This window comes from Temnothorax longispinosus, chromosome 11 (assembly GCF_030848805.1).
Source record: "Temnothorax longispinosus isolate EJ_2023e chromosome 11, Tlon_JGU_v1, whole genome shotgun sequence".
Taxonomy (NCBI): domain Eukaryota; kingdom Metazoa; phylum Arthropoda; class Insecta; order Hymenoptera; family Formicidae; genus Temnothorax; species Temnothorax longispinosus.
This window is the reverse complement of record NC_092368.1, coordinates 18611401-18627150: the sequence shown is the minus strand read 5'-3', so window position 1 is coordinate 18627150 and position 15750 is coordinate 18611401. Positions and strand designations below refer to the sequence as shown.

The window sequence follows — 15750 nt, the reverse complement described above, 5'->3', positions numbered from 1 at the left end:
TTCACACGTTCTTTTTTTCTGCGCGCGTTTTTCTCTTATTGTCAAACATCGGTTTGCGCGCGAATCTCGCCCACGGCTAACGTCGGTATTATTAAAATCCTTCTTTCCCTTTTAACGTCGAATAGATAGAAGAGCTAATCGCGCTAAGGTAGGCCTACCTCGTCTAGATTGTTAACGTAAATTTAAAAATATTCGCTTACCGATAGTAGTCCTTCTTGCAGTAGATGTTCCCGTCTCTGCTGAAGCAGGTGACCTCCCCGTCGAGGCCCTGGCGACAGTGCGAGCACTGGAGACACGCGGCATGCCACCTCTTGTCGACGGCCTGGAGGTAGAACCTGTCCGATATTTTGAGGCCGCATCCCGCGCAAACCACGTTCCCCGAAACGTCCTCGGACTGCGAGGGTGGCGTGGGTGGCGGTTCCAGCTTCGGGATGGCGTGCAAATGCTGCTCCGTCGTGTTCTGCTGTTCCTGGGAATGCGCCTGCAGATGGGGATGATGATGGTGATGGTGGTGGTGATGCTGGTGGTGATGGTGCGCGGTCTGCGATGGCATGCTCAGGTCATTGGCGTTCTCGAAGTTCTCACCGCTGCCTCGGTATTCCTGTCTGCCCGCTGAGGAACACGCCGGAAGAATTCGTCATTAATCTTGTGTTTCTATTCATCGCCAGAGTTATTGGTGCCATATTAACAAACTAACTAATCTTGATATCCAAGAAGATTCAAAAGACTTTAGAGACTTACAACAAAAAATCTGAAGAATAGGAAAAAAAATGGATAATTCTATTAACCGAGTCTCTTCTTCTTAATGGATCCTGACATCTCCGTTCCAACCCCCTCCGACAGGTAAGAGATAATCGTACCTCCGGGTGAGTCGTAGTCCCTCGACTCATAAGGGGTGGTCGAGCCGTCGTAACAGTTGTTATTGGTGCCGCAGTGGGTTTGATGCAGGGGCGTATGATGGGACCCGTGGTGATGGGCGGCAGGAGGACTGCACGGTAGAGTGGTGGGTCGCGCAGCATCGCCCATCGACGCGGGAAGGCAGGGACTCAGATCCCGGGCCTGGTCCACCGCGCCGGGCCCTCCCGTGCTGCCGGGTCCCACCTGGCGCCCCACAGCCAAGCCGCTGCCACGCTCCTGCGAGCTGGGCGGCTGCTGGAACAAATCGATGTATCGACACTTTAGTTGGCGCATCGAATCGGCCGGTGTCCGTGTGTGTTTTGTCATGCGAGAGGTGAAGCCGGTATTATTGAGTATGACGCAAGTACGAGACATATTTCTTACGTTATATTCGGCGAAAAATCCGCATTAATCGTGACTTGTCATTTTTCTTGAAATTGAGAACCAATAAAAAGTCCTTCTTATACGTAACATCCTCTATCAGGAATTTGCGAGTAAAAGTAGCATTATGGTTATTAAGCACTTTTGTGACTTCCTTTAAGCGATCGAGATGTGTAATTTAAAAAGAGGGCATGTGAAAGGAGATTGTAGTTGATTATAGGGAGATTATAATAGATAAAAGATTCTCAACTATAAAAAAATTAAGATAAAAAATATTAAAAGAGAGAATCGGGTAGGCACAGAAGAACTGGAAGTACCAAAATATAGGAATGAATGTAGGGAAGATACTGTTGAAGTTGGGAAGAGAAAAACGACAAGTAGGATGAAATGCAAATGAGAACAAAAGAGAGGGACGTGAAAGTTTAACGGAAGGACCAAGGCATCATAAAAATAAGACAATCAAGAGGGCAAAAATATTAAAACAATTAGGGAGACTGGAAAGACGAAGAGGATCAACGGATTAAAGGGACCAACAGGACTAGAAGAAGAAGAGGCAGCCAAGAGAAACAGAGAGAGAGAGGTAAAAGGACAAAGGACGTGGCGACACGGCGAGGACAAGGAGGCCCGATCGGACGGAGCTCGCGAATGGAATGGAGGTGAAGTGACGACGGGTTGCAACCGCCGCTGTCACCGGAGGGAAGAAACGCGCGGAGAGAAAGAGTAGCACACACACCGGCGATGGTAGCCGCCGCCGCCGCGCCGGTCGCCTCTGATGGATGTCGCAAGACGCACCGCGCGCCCGCGCGCATGTGCGCGGGGCCCTATAAGGCGCCCGAAGGCGGCCAATCCGATGGCAGACACCGTGTGTTTCAAGTGTTCGCAATGCGCCCGCCGCTGGTTGCGTAGATATAAATTGCGAGCTGCCTCCTTGTCGTCTTTCTTTCTGTCTCTCTCTCTCTCTTTCTCTCTGCCCCCCTTTTTCTCTATACTCTCTTTTCGCTTTATTTATCCATTTATTTAATTCAAAGTATAGATTCAGAACATCCCGCTGCCAGAATGCTGAATTTTAAATCCGATACACAAAGCCCGTTCTTTGCAACTGCGCTACATTGCGTTTTCCGCACTTAAAATGAAATAGACGTTAAAGAGAAAAAGAGGAATTGTAAAAGAATGCAAAAAGGTCAAGACACTGATAGTATGCGAAAAGAAGGTATGATAGATCATATTTTTTGCTACATTTAAAAACTTGCTATTTCTTTTAAATCTTTCTTTGCACAATTCAAAGTTGTCCAAAGATTCACAAATGTCAAAAACCGTCAACACTTTAAATCAGTTTTAAACAAATCGTAAAAGTTTTTAGTAATTTGTGAAATTTCTGAAGATTCTTGCAAGTTTTCCACAAATCCTCAATGCCTCCTTTCCTAGTCAAAAAGTTTCGTATATATTCTCAAAAATTTCCGGTCGAATAGAGTCAACTTCCGATCTCGCAAAAATCAATTTCCCAAAGATCTTGCCAGCTAGAGTAGGATTAGTTTCCAATCTCTCCAAGATTTAATTAATAAATATTAAAGGCATTCCGTGTGGAATAACGGGGAATAAAAGTCCACGTAGGGCGATCATATCGCGTTAACCACCGCGCGGGACGTGATTGGAATCGCTAATTCCCCGACCCGGCTTTACTTAACCGTTGACTTTGTTTCAGCAAGCTTTCGCGACGCGACGTAATCTTCACGTGCACGCTGTTGATCCTTATGTAACGGCGGATCGGCTCGGCGCAGGCATTACAGGAATGCGCGTTCCTCAAAGTGTCTCCCCGCGCATTGTCGTATCCCATAATGAACCCGCCGTCGTCGTGTGCGGTAACGGGCTCGTTAAGCCGCGCCGCGAATTATTTGCGAATCGATATGCACGTATGCAATTTTACGGAAATCCCGCACGGAAACGAATTCAACTGCGGGCGTGACTCATCCCTAATTCCCCTGACGATGGCTGACGGAAAAGATAATAAAAATAGGCGCGTCACAGTCGCACGCGACGTTCGCGAGCGATTCGCAAACGTCGCTCGTAATCTCAAGAGAGACGTAAAATAAATAACGATTCCGAAAGATTCAGTTTGAGCTCGAACGGTGCCAATCCGCGGCTCTCGTCTCCGAGATTCCGCGTCTCCCGCGACTGCGACTGCGACGTGAGAGACAATACAGGAAAAGGCTGGACTGACGTGATCGACCGATAAATTTTCTCACGAGATCGACGGGCGAGCGCCGATCGATCCTCGAGATCCTTATCCATCTCGAGAGCGGTCCGGCGACGTGCTCTCGCGGACTGCAAATAGACTTTCACCCGGCGCGCCGGCGAAGCTTGCACAAGAGCAAACGTGTGCGCTCGCCTTCCATCTCTTTTTCTCTGCTTCCTCTTTTTTTTCCCATCCTTGCCCCTTTTTCTCCTCTCATTTTCGCGAAATCGCGGAGTAAATAACGCGCGCGTGCGCGGAATCCGCGGTCACGAGAATGCCGGCACGGAAACGAGTTAGAATGCCGTCAGAAATGTCGCTCGGCTGCCGGCAGAAAGCGCAGTGTCCTACCGTTTCGTACCTGCGCGAATCTGTTTATGTTTCCTTTTCTTTTTTTTTTCATATGTATATATACGCGCAAGACCCGCGCGAGTGCCACTTTGCGACGGCGACGCGATAATTGAAAGAACACGAGAAAGAGCACCTGTTTTATCGTAACTGAGAATTCATAGTGGAAAAAACAAAGTAAAGAATAGTACCGTGCGTAAACGAAGTAACGATAAAACAGTGTCACTTTAAAATGTGGAGTTGAATATAAAATAACATTTTTACGTAATTCAATTTAATTTCTTTAAACGTTCAAATATTATTAACTTTATGTAAAAAGCGTAAAGTCAAATGCAAAAGCATAATAGAATAATTATTATATTTTTTTATTGAAGGTCAAACGTTCATCCTTTGATTTCGACGCTTCGAATTTTAAGCGCGTGCGAAGGCAAGTTAAATAATTTTGTGTGAAGTTCTACCGCCGCTAATCGAAAGGACATCCGGCGATCCTGGGATACCTGGTGAACGACGCAGCGGAGAACAAACGTTGTTAGGAAACGTTGCGCACCGGCGGGGCTTGAAAAATGGAGCCGTCGTGCCGGTCGCGGACGGTAATTTGTTTGAAAACGCGAGACCGAGCGCGCGTTCCGACCACGGAAAAGCATGCACGATAACCTTACGTCACGACCTACCGAGATACAGCGTTATCGCAGTAAATTGTAACTCGGCTCTCTTTTTCAGCGCTCAAGCCCGAAGAAGAAGCCCGCGGCTCGGCTCGGCTGCAGCTGAGTCAGCGAAATTTCTTTCAGCATCGACAACGACGGCGACGGGTAAAAAATTATCGGGATGGCTCGTCCTCGATATCAGTGGCGCAGCCATCAGTCGCCGACGTCGGAGTGCGTCGGAGTTCTTCGACTTTAACTCGAACCTCGATATACCGAATCGCAAATAACTTTCTGTATCGACGACTGAAAAAAGAATCGCCCGATGCTTTTGAAACGTTCTGTCGTTTTTTAGCAAAAGAAAGAAAGTATCTGTATTTTATTTCCTTTACAAAAATATTTAAATGTTAAAAAGATGCAAAATCTCAGACGTACTTTAACACTTATGTTACAAGTACATGGCGCAAAAAATATATTTTTAATGGTCGGACGGAGTCTTATGCCTAACAATAATTGTAAATTTTTTACATTCCTCCTTTATGCTTTTGAACAATGCGTCAATTATTATCATTCGGTCTTGAAACGCAGTTTTATGCCAAAATTGGAAATGTAACATCACGTTATTAAATTGATAATAATCAATCTAATATTATTAATAGCATCTCATAAATCGCAAAAGAAACACATTCGATATATTCGACTGCAAATAACAGTGTCTTTTCACGATCGAATGAACGTGTTGTTATTTCCGGCGGAGAGAGAGGATATCTCCCGATAGTTTCTCTTTCATAAGGTCTTCTTCAAGATGCGAGAAGAAAACGGAGCATCTCTTCGGATAGGTTTCTCCAGCAAAAACCGGTGAGCGTTCCCGAGCAAAACGTTAAAACTGGAAGCGTTCGCGTCTCGCCGTTCGGTGGCTCATGCACGCGCGGAGCGGCACGTGTGCTGGTGACGCGCGTATCAGCTTCCCTCGGCGAACGATAGCGATAACAATAAACAGCCTCGTGCATCGCGCCGACCGCGGTTTTCTCTCCTCTCTTTCTCGCTCTTGAAAACGCGTGGGCGACGCTTAACACCGCGGAGAGCCGATAAACCGGCGGCTATCTGCACTTCTCTGCGTTGTCGTTGCGGGCTACCAAACGATCGGGCTGGCGAGAACATCGCGGGAACGGCCACGGAAATATTGGATGGCGCGCTACCGTGCCCCATATATGGGATGTCGCCAAATCCTCGCCGATCGCAGATACTGAAGGTCAGGGGAGAAAAGGGCTACCGGTTGTTTCACTGTCTAGGTGGCGGATTTTTCACGATGCAGCGCTGCCAGAATTTAATGATGCTCAAATAACGTACAGCTCTTACATATATAATGTAGTGATAAAACTTTCGACACTTATATTGACTTCTAGCATCTTCCCAAACTTTCGTGTCATTACCCGCGCTAATTCACTGACGAGAGTACAGTTTCCGATACGCACGAATTTATTTTCAGCGACGGCGACGAACAATAATGCGCTAGAATTGCGCCAGACACATGACAGATTAAATAATCGCGGCGCGATTCAATGTGCGTTGTGGGAGTCAAATTTATCCCAGCAATTTTCGGCGAATACACATTCGGTCGCCCGGCGTGTCGCAGGTGTTACTCCTTTGATACCGTTTCTTAAGCCAAAGCGAGAAGCGTTGTCTCTCTAGAACGGTGACGTGTGTACGTCGCAAATTAGCCGGATCGTTGATTCGCGCCACATCGCGCTCCACTTTGAAGCGTATTATTAGACCGCCCTAAAGAGTATCGATGGTGCATCGCGCGAGTGTGGTTTACGCGCTGCTAATTTTATTCGCAAAATATCTCCTGAACCGAGAATCAATTAACAGCTTCGGCTTTATGAATAGAATGTACATATATCAGGCGGCTCATAAATTAACTTCACTTGAAGTAACTTATCACCCTGTGAGTTCGTTTTCCTTTTTATACTGTGCAGCAATCGGAACTTCACTGCCAAGAACTTAATACATATATTTAATGTACATATATATGTATGGAATTTTATATATAAATAATTTTATACGTAGCCTTTTGGTACATAATAACGAATCGTATTCTCACGACGAGACGATTTGCAAATATGCAATTTATGCGTTCAGTTATGCGTCTGTTTACTCTACATTTAACTGTCGTTGTTCTTTGTTTGTTCCTCATCCTCATTTGCAGTCAGTAAAAATGGCTCTGAGCGCTGCATAAATCACGAACGAGAGCGATGGATACATAAATCACGGCTGTATTTTCAAAGCTCGCAGCGGCCAAAACACACGAGGCGTTTGAAAAATAGTCGGTTACCAGTTCCCGCGAGGTTTAAACTAAACCCGTTTCTCTTCCTCTCCTCCCCCTCCCCCTCCCTCTCACCCCTCCTCACCCGTGATTGCCCTGATAAACGGAGTTCTGTTAACACGCTGGAGGAGCGGCGAGTGTCGCATGCCGAGGAGGCCAAGAATCGCGACCTGACCCCGGGAGATTAGCGGTCCCCCTTTAGATGGGCATCATCCTGCTTCTCTTGCATTCCACGAGAATCGCCCGGCAGCTAGGGACGCTTATATCAATTCAATTATTATGCTCAACGGTATACCGCCGTCAGGCGCGTAAGCTTTTCGGGGCCTCTTGGTGGATCGGAAAGTTAAACGAAAGTTAAGCGAAACGTTAACATTCCCATGCAGAGCTTGGCGAGGCTAACATATAAAACTTATTCCCAGCAATGTTAACGTTTAAATTTTGCTCTCAGTATTTCTAAAATAGTCTAAAAAATATTTAAATCAAAGACAATTATTTCAATCTTCGTACAAAAAAGTTTGCGTCACCAAAAAGCATGATTCGCATCAAGATGTCGAAAAGTTGCCCACGGTAAAGAGGAGGATGCGAGTGTAGAATTGCCCCTTTTATTGTTATACAGTTATATATCTTTATATGCATCTAATAAACCGTTGAGTTTAAGTGTCTTCGCTGCCAGCGTGGATTTGCGTGCGGCTCATCGACGCCATTCAATGCGCGCTTGCATGCTAAATGATTTCGACACGCGAACGTCGCGGTCCCGAAATCTGGCTTCCCTCTGGATCGAGGTAAATTAAGTGCAATGCGTGACACGACATGACATGATCGACAAGAAAGAATCGCGCGATAATCACATTAACCCCTTGACGTGGCCGCCAAGAATTTTTAATCTTTACAACGGTAAATCTTTTGACGCCATGGCAACCTTTAAATTAAATCTCTCTTAAGATGCAATTTAGGCGAAATTGATTTTAAAAAAACCGAACTTTACGTGTTCCTCGAAATTCGCCATTAACTTTAATACGAAATAACTTCAATATTATCAACGCGTCTTGAACCACCTCTTAAAACGAAAAGTGTTTCTTTTAGTTTATATTCTCTCCGATATCTACAATCAATAACGAGTAACTTATGTAAGACATTTTCTTCGTCGCGTCGATATGGCGTCGTCCGCTTCGTCGAGCTTTTTGTCCTCTCCTTGTATTATCGGAGTTGATTCCCATATCGAGATCGCATCAGGCCGAGAAATTCTATCCCGTCGGGAAATTAAACCGAATAAACGTGGTAAAGTACGCATTCCGAACCAATATTATTAATAAGTGAAATAATCCGCCGGCGCGAGCTGAATGGCGTCTCCAAAATTTAAAAACAACTTGAGAGCCATCAATTTTCTCCTTAAACCACCGCGGTTTGCCTTTGCGAACCCACGATTACGTCAATCAGCTTGCAATAATATTCCGACCTTAAATCCTCGATACATCGGCTCAACTAATATTACACGATTTATCTTGAAAAACGAGCGTCACTTTTTAAACTATCAAATAAATATCACGGATTTACGTAACGTTGGGAATTAAAAAAATCAAATGAGAACTGCGTCGGTATTTTAGCGCGCGAAGAATTTTCGCCATTCGTCGATTGCCTCCTCGAACGCTCGAAACGCTTCTCTTAACGACCCACCCGTGCATCCATTTCTGAAATAAGTGATAACGTCAACAACAAGTGCAGCGATGAAGCCGACCAGGTTGGAGCTTTGAGTGCGAAGTTAAACGTCGGGCGTTCGGCCGCGACGACGGCTGCCGCGACGGGCGTTGGCTGGTGGAGAGGATAGGAAGGGCGACGGATATAATCTCGGAATATAATAAATTATACTCGTCACAACACTACAAAAAAACAGCGCGCGCTATCTCAGCCAAGATACGTTTGCAGCAAGATATCCTTTTATCTCGTCGAAGCTATACATCGATCGTGCCCCTCTCACTTTCTCTCATGGCAGCGCTCGGAAAAGTTCGCGCTGTGAGACTAATCGACGCCAAATCGAATGATATCATTGATAAGCTCGATGCGCTTTCCCGGCAGAGACGGCAACTGTGAATTAAACGGTTTTCCGAACGGTGCGAAGCATGTATCAGCATCCGTGGGATATTCAATGGACGCATACACGTGTCCAATCTCTCTCTAACGCGTGTAATGTTTAACTATATAAGCTCAAAATAATCTTAAATCTTAAATGTCAAATATAAAAGAAATATTATTTTTACTTAAATTATACATAAATCGAACAAAAATTATTTAAACGCAGATAAACGCGTGTAACTTATGCATAATGAAAGCTCAAAACCAGTCCTTGGAACTCTCATATTTCGGCCTCGATTAATTGCCAATGAAAATGTATAAACTCATTTTTAAATCTAAATTAGTTGTATTTATTAATTTCATTTTGTTTATACACGTTTAATGAGCGTGAATAAATTTATTGATTTACTCGTTTATTATCATAATATGCATTTATTTATATTGTAAAACTTTCTTTTGAAAGGAAAGAGCATTATAAAAAGTTGAGAAGATATATGGCTTGCACAAAATTTCGTACTGTAATATATCTATGCTAATTACATTTCCGTTTGCTTAAGACGGAAAATATTCGTAAATTATTTCTCCACAACAGAAAGCCTACTTTTCTTGTGTATCGCTTATATCGCTTTTAAAAGCTTGAAATCCGAATTCTAAAATGCAAATATATTTGTATATGTTTAATTTCTGTTTTAAAATTCCACATAATTGTTTGAATAGACCGACATGATATAAAACGATAATTTATATTTATAATGAAATACTAATAAATATACAATTTTTGGAGATTTTCGAAGAAGCATAAATATTTTTTTCATCGAACGTTGATTAATAGTGTTTCGTGTATCGTAATTTAAAGGAAGAGACATCGCATTAATTTTCCTCAGCAATGTTATTTTACGCTTCTTTCATTGGCGCACACGTGATTAATGCGTCAGTTTAATTAATCGTCGACAAGGGACAATCAATTACGTTTGTTTACAAGCAGTAGGTACTCGTTGCTTGCGACGGCCTCGACCGGTTGATTAAGAGCAAATTAATGTTACTCGAAGGTGGACTATGTTATCACACCTGGCCACGTAATCCCGCTGCTTTCAACTTCCGAATAAAAATCGCCTATTGAACTTTCTTATTAGTTCACTCGGTTGGATCATAGTTTTGTCATCAGAATGGTTAAATCATAACAAATATATTTTTAAAACATTATTGTTGCGCTTGTCAATTTAATAGGAATTAATTTTGGCGTCGAAATTTCTCGGGACAACTCCCACATAAAAATGTAATACGTAGTTATTTACAATCTTACTTTCCTATCTATAATTTTGTCTTTTAACTCTTAACTAGCACGCGGGGTGTCAAACACCCCAAAACGAATTTCGTCAAGTTTAGGCATCTTTCTCGGTCGGTTAATCTATGAATTTCGCATAAAATTAATTAATAACCATTTTTTTTCATAACAAATTTATTTCAAGATTTTTTTTGAAGCCTCAAAACTAAAAATTTTATAGTTTAAGCTAATGGGTATCATTTTCCAGTGTTTAATGTATGTACTTGATTTTTTTCAAGCCTATTGGAGCCTCCATTTCGCCGTACCCAACGTTCAAAGTGTACAACACCCCGTGTGCAGATAACGTTCGATCGCGGACGTGTGCTAGTTAAGGGTTAATCTCAAGAAATTTGATTTAAATATTAATTAGCGCGTATCTGCCGGCGGTAAATTAATCATATCAAATTTGCGCAGAATCAGTCATTCTACATAACGTACTATGACCTTTAGATAATCTTTCCAAATGTCAAACTGCGATATAATTACGCCTTTAAAGTCCACTTCCCAACTAGAAGATATGTGCCTATAAATGATGAATTATCAATAATTCAGTATATCGAACATAAATTTATATTTGCAGTTCAATAAATTAATGATTAAAGTCGTTTACGGTTTATAATCTTCTCAAAATAACGAATTCGTTTATATTTACTGCGATTCTCGCAGTGGCGTAAATTAACATTTCACATCGATTTCAGTTCGATAAAAGTCGATTTTTAGACTTTATTTTAAATGGTAACTTGTTGCAAAAGAATTTATATGTAACTATTAGTATATATATATATATATATATATATATATATATAGGAGCAACTCCTAGTACTGATAAAATGTCGTTTAGAATAGTATCATAAAGTTTATCATTTTATAAAGTCCAAGACGTTTTGTGGTCGGATCTGTACTTTGGAGTGCGCCCGTCGCACATCTCGGAATCGCACCTGTGCGAGCTAAGTTCAACCTACATGACGTTCTGTCATACCTATACTTTCAAATCAAGCTGATTCGACACTGCAGCGACGGTCACGACAAAGAGATTATAAGGTTTGTTATATAATAAACCGTAAAATAAACTCAGTGAATACAAATTTAAAATGTTATTTGAAACACGTAAATTCCAGCGCTAAGAAAATACCTGAAATGTGAACTTAAAGTAACTGGGGATAAACAAATCGCGCTAGCGCTGGCAAAGGCAAAGAGATTATTTATATGTCTGCACATAAATTCTGTGTTGTCATCAAAATCTATGTTCATCAAACACTCGTACAAAACCATATTCTCACATGAATCTAAAGCTGTAGTCCGGTTTTGCCAAAGCTATTACGTAAAACTGGTTTCATCGAATAATCCGAATTGATATTTCCTCGATAATATCATATCATATTTTCAGACGTTTTACTGATTTCTCCATTGACGTAGATTTTAAATATTGACGCCGTTTTAAAAGTTATATATTTAGACTTTTAATATATATATCATTTCGTAAATATGGACACCTAACAAGTATTAGAGTCTGTATTATAGTTTTATGTCAGTCGTGCGCGCGCACGCACATTCTACTGTGATGAAACAGAAAATATGTGTGGACTATGTTATGAAAATAGCTGAGCGAAATCACAGAATCAAGAGGGAGAAAACTACAATCTATTAATATAGGACTAGAGAGGACCTGTCAGTTTTACGACAGTTCGTATTATTACTGACATTATTACAAGATTGTGTACATAAATTTGTCTACATTGTATAATTTGATTGCTACAGAAAACCGTCAAAATAATCTACATTAAAATTCGAAGTATAGGTTTCAATGGAAATCCGCATTACGAATATAGAAAACGGGCTAACTAAAGAACCAGGCGCGGTAAATGCGCAAAAGTTTTATTTATATTTTTATTTTACATAATACATGCCTAGTGGGTCGAATTGGTACGACACCTTCACGGAACGAAGGAAGTTCCATCAGGTTCGAACCCTGGCTGAGGTAATATTTTTCGCAATGATTTCTTTACAGTTATTTAGATACATATAGCATAAAAAATTATATCGAATCGATTTAATTATAGGTATAGAGGGGGGGATTTTACTACTCAACCGGAGCTGTGTTTCAAGTCTGACAAATCTAGTTGGCACGCAGTTAAATGGGTTGGTAAATATGTAAAATAAAAATATAAATAAAACTTTTGCGCATCATTTACCGCGCCTGGTTCTTAGTTAGCCCGTTTTCTATATTCGTGCGAATCTATATTAAACTATTTTGTTGCTGCAACGTTATTTTGTAACTGAGCTAAGTAATTTCATTTCCTGACTATTTCAATGCAAGTTTAAAGTAAAATTGTTAATTTTCTTATTTATTTAGGAAATTAGAGATACAAACAATTCATGTAAAGATTGGGAACTGAAAGAAAATGCACATTTTTTGAGTCGAAATGATAAAGTTTCTTATTGAAATAATTCTTCTTTCAATTCTAGCTCTATTCTTCATAATTATTTGATAAGACCAGAAAAAATATTCAGTCTATTACTTTAAATTACTTGTACACATTAAATAAATAATATATGAATACTTTCCATTCTTATATGAACCGAGGTATGAACACTACTTTATTATTTTAAAATGTAATGAGTAATTTGCATAGTTTTGCGGCAGTATATATTTAAAAATACCGGTAAAGACACATATAAATAAAAATTGATTTTATTTCTCAATCTAGACAAATTATGTTTAATATTAATCTGTCATCCAATTTCCTATAATGTCAAACTGAGAAATGTCAGATCAAATGTTACAATAATAATCAGCTGAGATAAAGGGATTTGTTGAACAAATTTTGATTGATTTTTTTCCGTTTCTGTATCGTTATCTCAAATGTTTACAAAAGATTGTATGCTATCTTTGCCGAAAACAAAGAGGAGAACGAGCAGTCAATTTTATTCGACTGTATAAAATTAACTCAGAAAGGGTACAATTGGCATCCATTTTTCTAATAGCGTTTGATTTTTAAACACGACTGACAATTGAAACATCAATCAAAAGTTAAGACCCTCCTCGCCCCTCAAAAAAATATTAACGAATAATTTAATTAAGTTTTTATTCTTCTGATTATTTCTATATCGTAAAGTATATAAGTCATTTCGTGTCTCTTGTATTCTCACAATGCACGTTATCAGAAGTGACCCTGTCACGTTGCACAAATCAAATCCCGATATACTTGGTGGACGCCGATTAAAATTACGGAATTAGAGAGCAAGCTCTTGAAAATTCAATCGCACTCGCAAAAGCGTAAGCAGCCCTAGATTCACCATCTTGAATTCGATAGGGAGAAATGTTGGCGAAGGCAAAGATGCTATCGCAGATTCGCAATCTGAGCGAGGAGCTTCCGCCCCGGGCGGCGGGGTGTACCAGCTGGTGCGCAGCGGCCAATGGGCAACGCGGACACAGGGATGACACTCACCCAGTGCATGCCGGTGGTAGGAGGGCGCTCCTCATACACTCCCATCAGGGTGGCCGCTGTCGCGGGGTAGTTCCCGCCGAGGGTGCGCGACGCCGATGTTGCTCGGGGGGGAGTCCCGAGGGGTCCGCTTGCCGATAACGCGGAGATGGCGTCCGCTGTGGCTCGAGTCCTCTCTTCCTTCCACCTCTACCGTCCACCCCTCGAGTCCTCTCCTCTCTCGCGTTACCTCCCCCCGCAAACACTCCCCGATATCACGACACTAACGCAGAGGGGGTTGAATCCCTCCGTGACACCTTTGAAAATAGTCGAGGGAGGAACCCTCACGGGTGCATCTCGCGATTCTTTATAACGAAATTGACGACAGTCCCGCGAATTATCATACGCGAGGAACACCCATGCCACTTCACAGATTAGCACTGAAGTCCGCTATCCGTCATCGGTGTCATCGACAATCCAGAATTTGTACTTCGCGGTCTATACTCCATATCGCCCCCCGGTGCACTGCGACGACCAAAAAGAAAAAAAAGAACCACCGAATTGAGCGTTCGCGCACTCGCACTGAACAAATAATTCGCCCACTGGTCACACTGATGAAGGATCACCCATTCGTAACTGTTCCTTTACTCCCGGAGGAACGTTCAGTGTAAGGGGGTGATCTTCCGGGACCATGTGCTCCGTGAGAAAAACGCGACGGCGAACGGAGCTTTTGATGCGCACGAGACGAGGAACGACTCTGCTGCGCCAAGGTAAGGTTCCGAACGGTTCCGACGAGCCGGAGCCGCGATACGGAGTGAGGGTACCGGCAAGGCCGAGTCCAGTTCCCGGGTGTTTGGCAGCGCCGCCTGGCGACGAAATCGGAATCAGTGGCAACATCGCGAAAGGGGGCGGGCACTGGGCACGCGTGAGGCCACTCCCACGCCACCCCACTCGTCGCGCGATATGTGGGCACCACCCCTTTTGCGTCTCGCGCGCGCTGTGATGAAGCGTTCATTCCCGGCGAACGGGTTTGCCTCGAGAAGGGCAGAAGGAAGATCGAGGGAGAAAAGGAAGCCGGCGCCGCTGCGCCACGCATTGTCGTAACCTCCAGGGTAATCATAAATTGTGCGTGTTGAAATACCAGAAGATCTTTTCTTCCTCGACAAAAGAAGAAAAACATCTCTTTCCTCCATAAGCTTTCCTCCGCTTTGAAACGTGAAATTTATGATTAGGAGAGTTTTCTCTGACATTTCTAGCAAGTTTCTGGTGAGTGTCATATCCATGTAAGAACTTTATTACAGTTACACATTTTAAAAGCGAAATAAGTTCTCGAATTTAAATATACATCTTTCTACAGTAATGTTTCTTCTAAAATTTTTTTCAAAGGTTTTTTTATAACCGTTTGAAGAGAGTTTTATATCCTCTAAAATCTCTTCAATGTCTTTTTTATGACAACTTAGAAGACATTTATATGTACATTAAAACTTGATACTGTACGTCAATCAATATTACTCTAAAATATGAAAAATGGAATCATGTATTTATAGAGATATAAGATGTCCAGATATATGTATAATCAAATACGTATTATATACAAATTGATACTTTTTCTTTTTCTAACTTAATAATTCTCATCAGTACAAAACAGGTGCTGCAGAATAATGATTTATTTTTCTTAGATATTATATTTATGCCCATTTGTACCAATGCAGATTAACATTAATCTCGATTTAACACATTACTTTTTATCTTTTTTTAATTCTCAAAATTAGAAAAGGGTAAAAAGTAAGTTAGACTGAGATTAAAATTAATCTGCGTTACCTTTAAAATTTCGGTTTAACTTACTTTTTATCTTTTTCTAATTCTTAAAAGTAGAAAAGGATAAAAAGTAAATGAAACTGAGATTAAAGTTAGTCAGCATAGGTAAAAATGGACATTACTGTCAATGGACAAATACTCACGATAGACTATCGTAACATTTTTATGATTCTCAAACAGAATTCCTTAAGCTTTCACAAGATCAGGCACTTCTTACAAAGAGATACACACAATAAAAACAAACAGCATTTTTTCTGTTCCAGCGTAATGTTTAAACCCTTTACCCTCTT

General features: G+C 41.6%; 1 protein-coding gene and 1 long non-coding RNA gene across 6 annotated transcripts in view; one reads left to right on the top strand and one right to left on the bottom strand.

Annotated features, from left to right (window-relative positions):
* LOC139821589 (protein apterous-like) overlaps window positions 1-15750 on the bottom strand; it is an 85179-nt gene that overhangs the window by 22630 nt on the left and 46799 nt on the right. Inside the window, exons 1-3 of one of the 5 annotated variants that reach the window (XM_071792754.1) lie at window positions 13667-14192; window positions 789-1152; window positions 201-612 (exon numbers count right to left, since the gene is read on the bottom strand). In XM_071792754.1, the coding sequence (XP_071648855.1) occupies window positions 201-612; window positions 789-1152; window positions 13667-13711 (821 nt within the window). In that variant the 5' untranslated portion in view covers window positions 13712-14192. Of the gene's footprint in view, window positions 1-200; window positions 613-788; window positions 1387-13666; window positions 14193-15750 lie in introns of those variants that run through there. The other 4 variants (XM_071792755.1, XM_071792757.1, XM_071792752.1 and 1 more) reach the window with 4 other exon arrangements.
* On the top strand, window positions 3227-4969 carry LOC139821591 (uncharacterized). The gene is made up of 3 exons (XR_011734301.1): window positions 3227-4120; window positions 4231-4446; window positions 4577-4969. It is a non-coding gene; the product is annotated as an uncharacterized lncRNA (long non-coding RNA).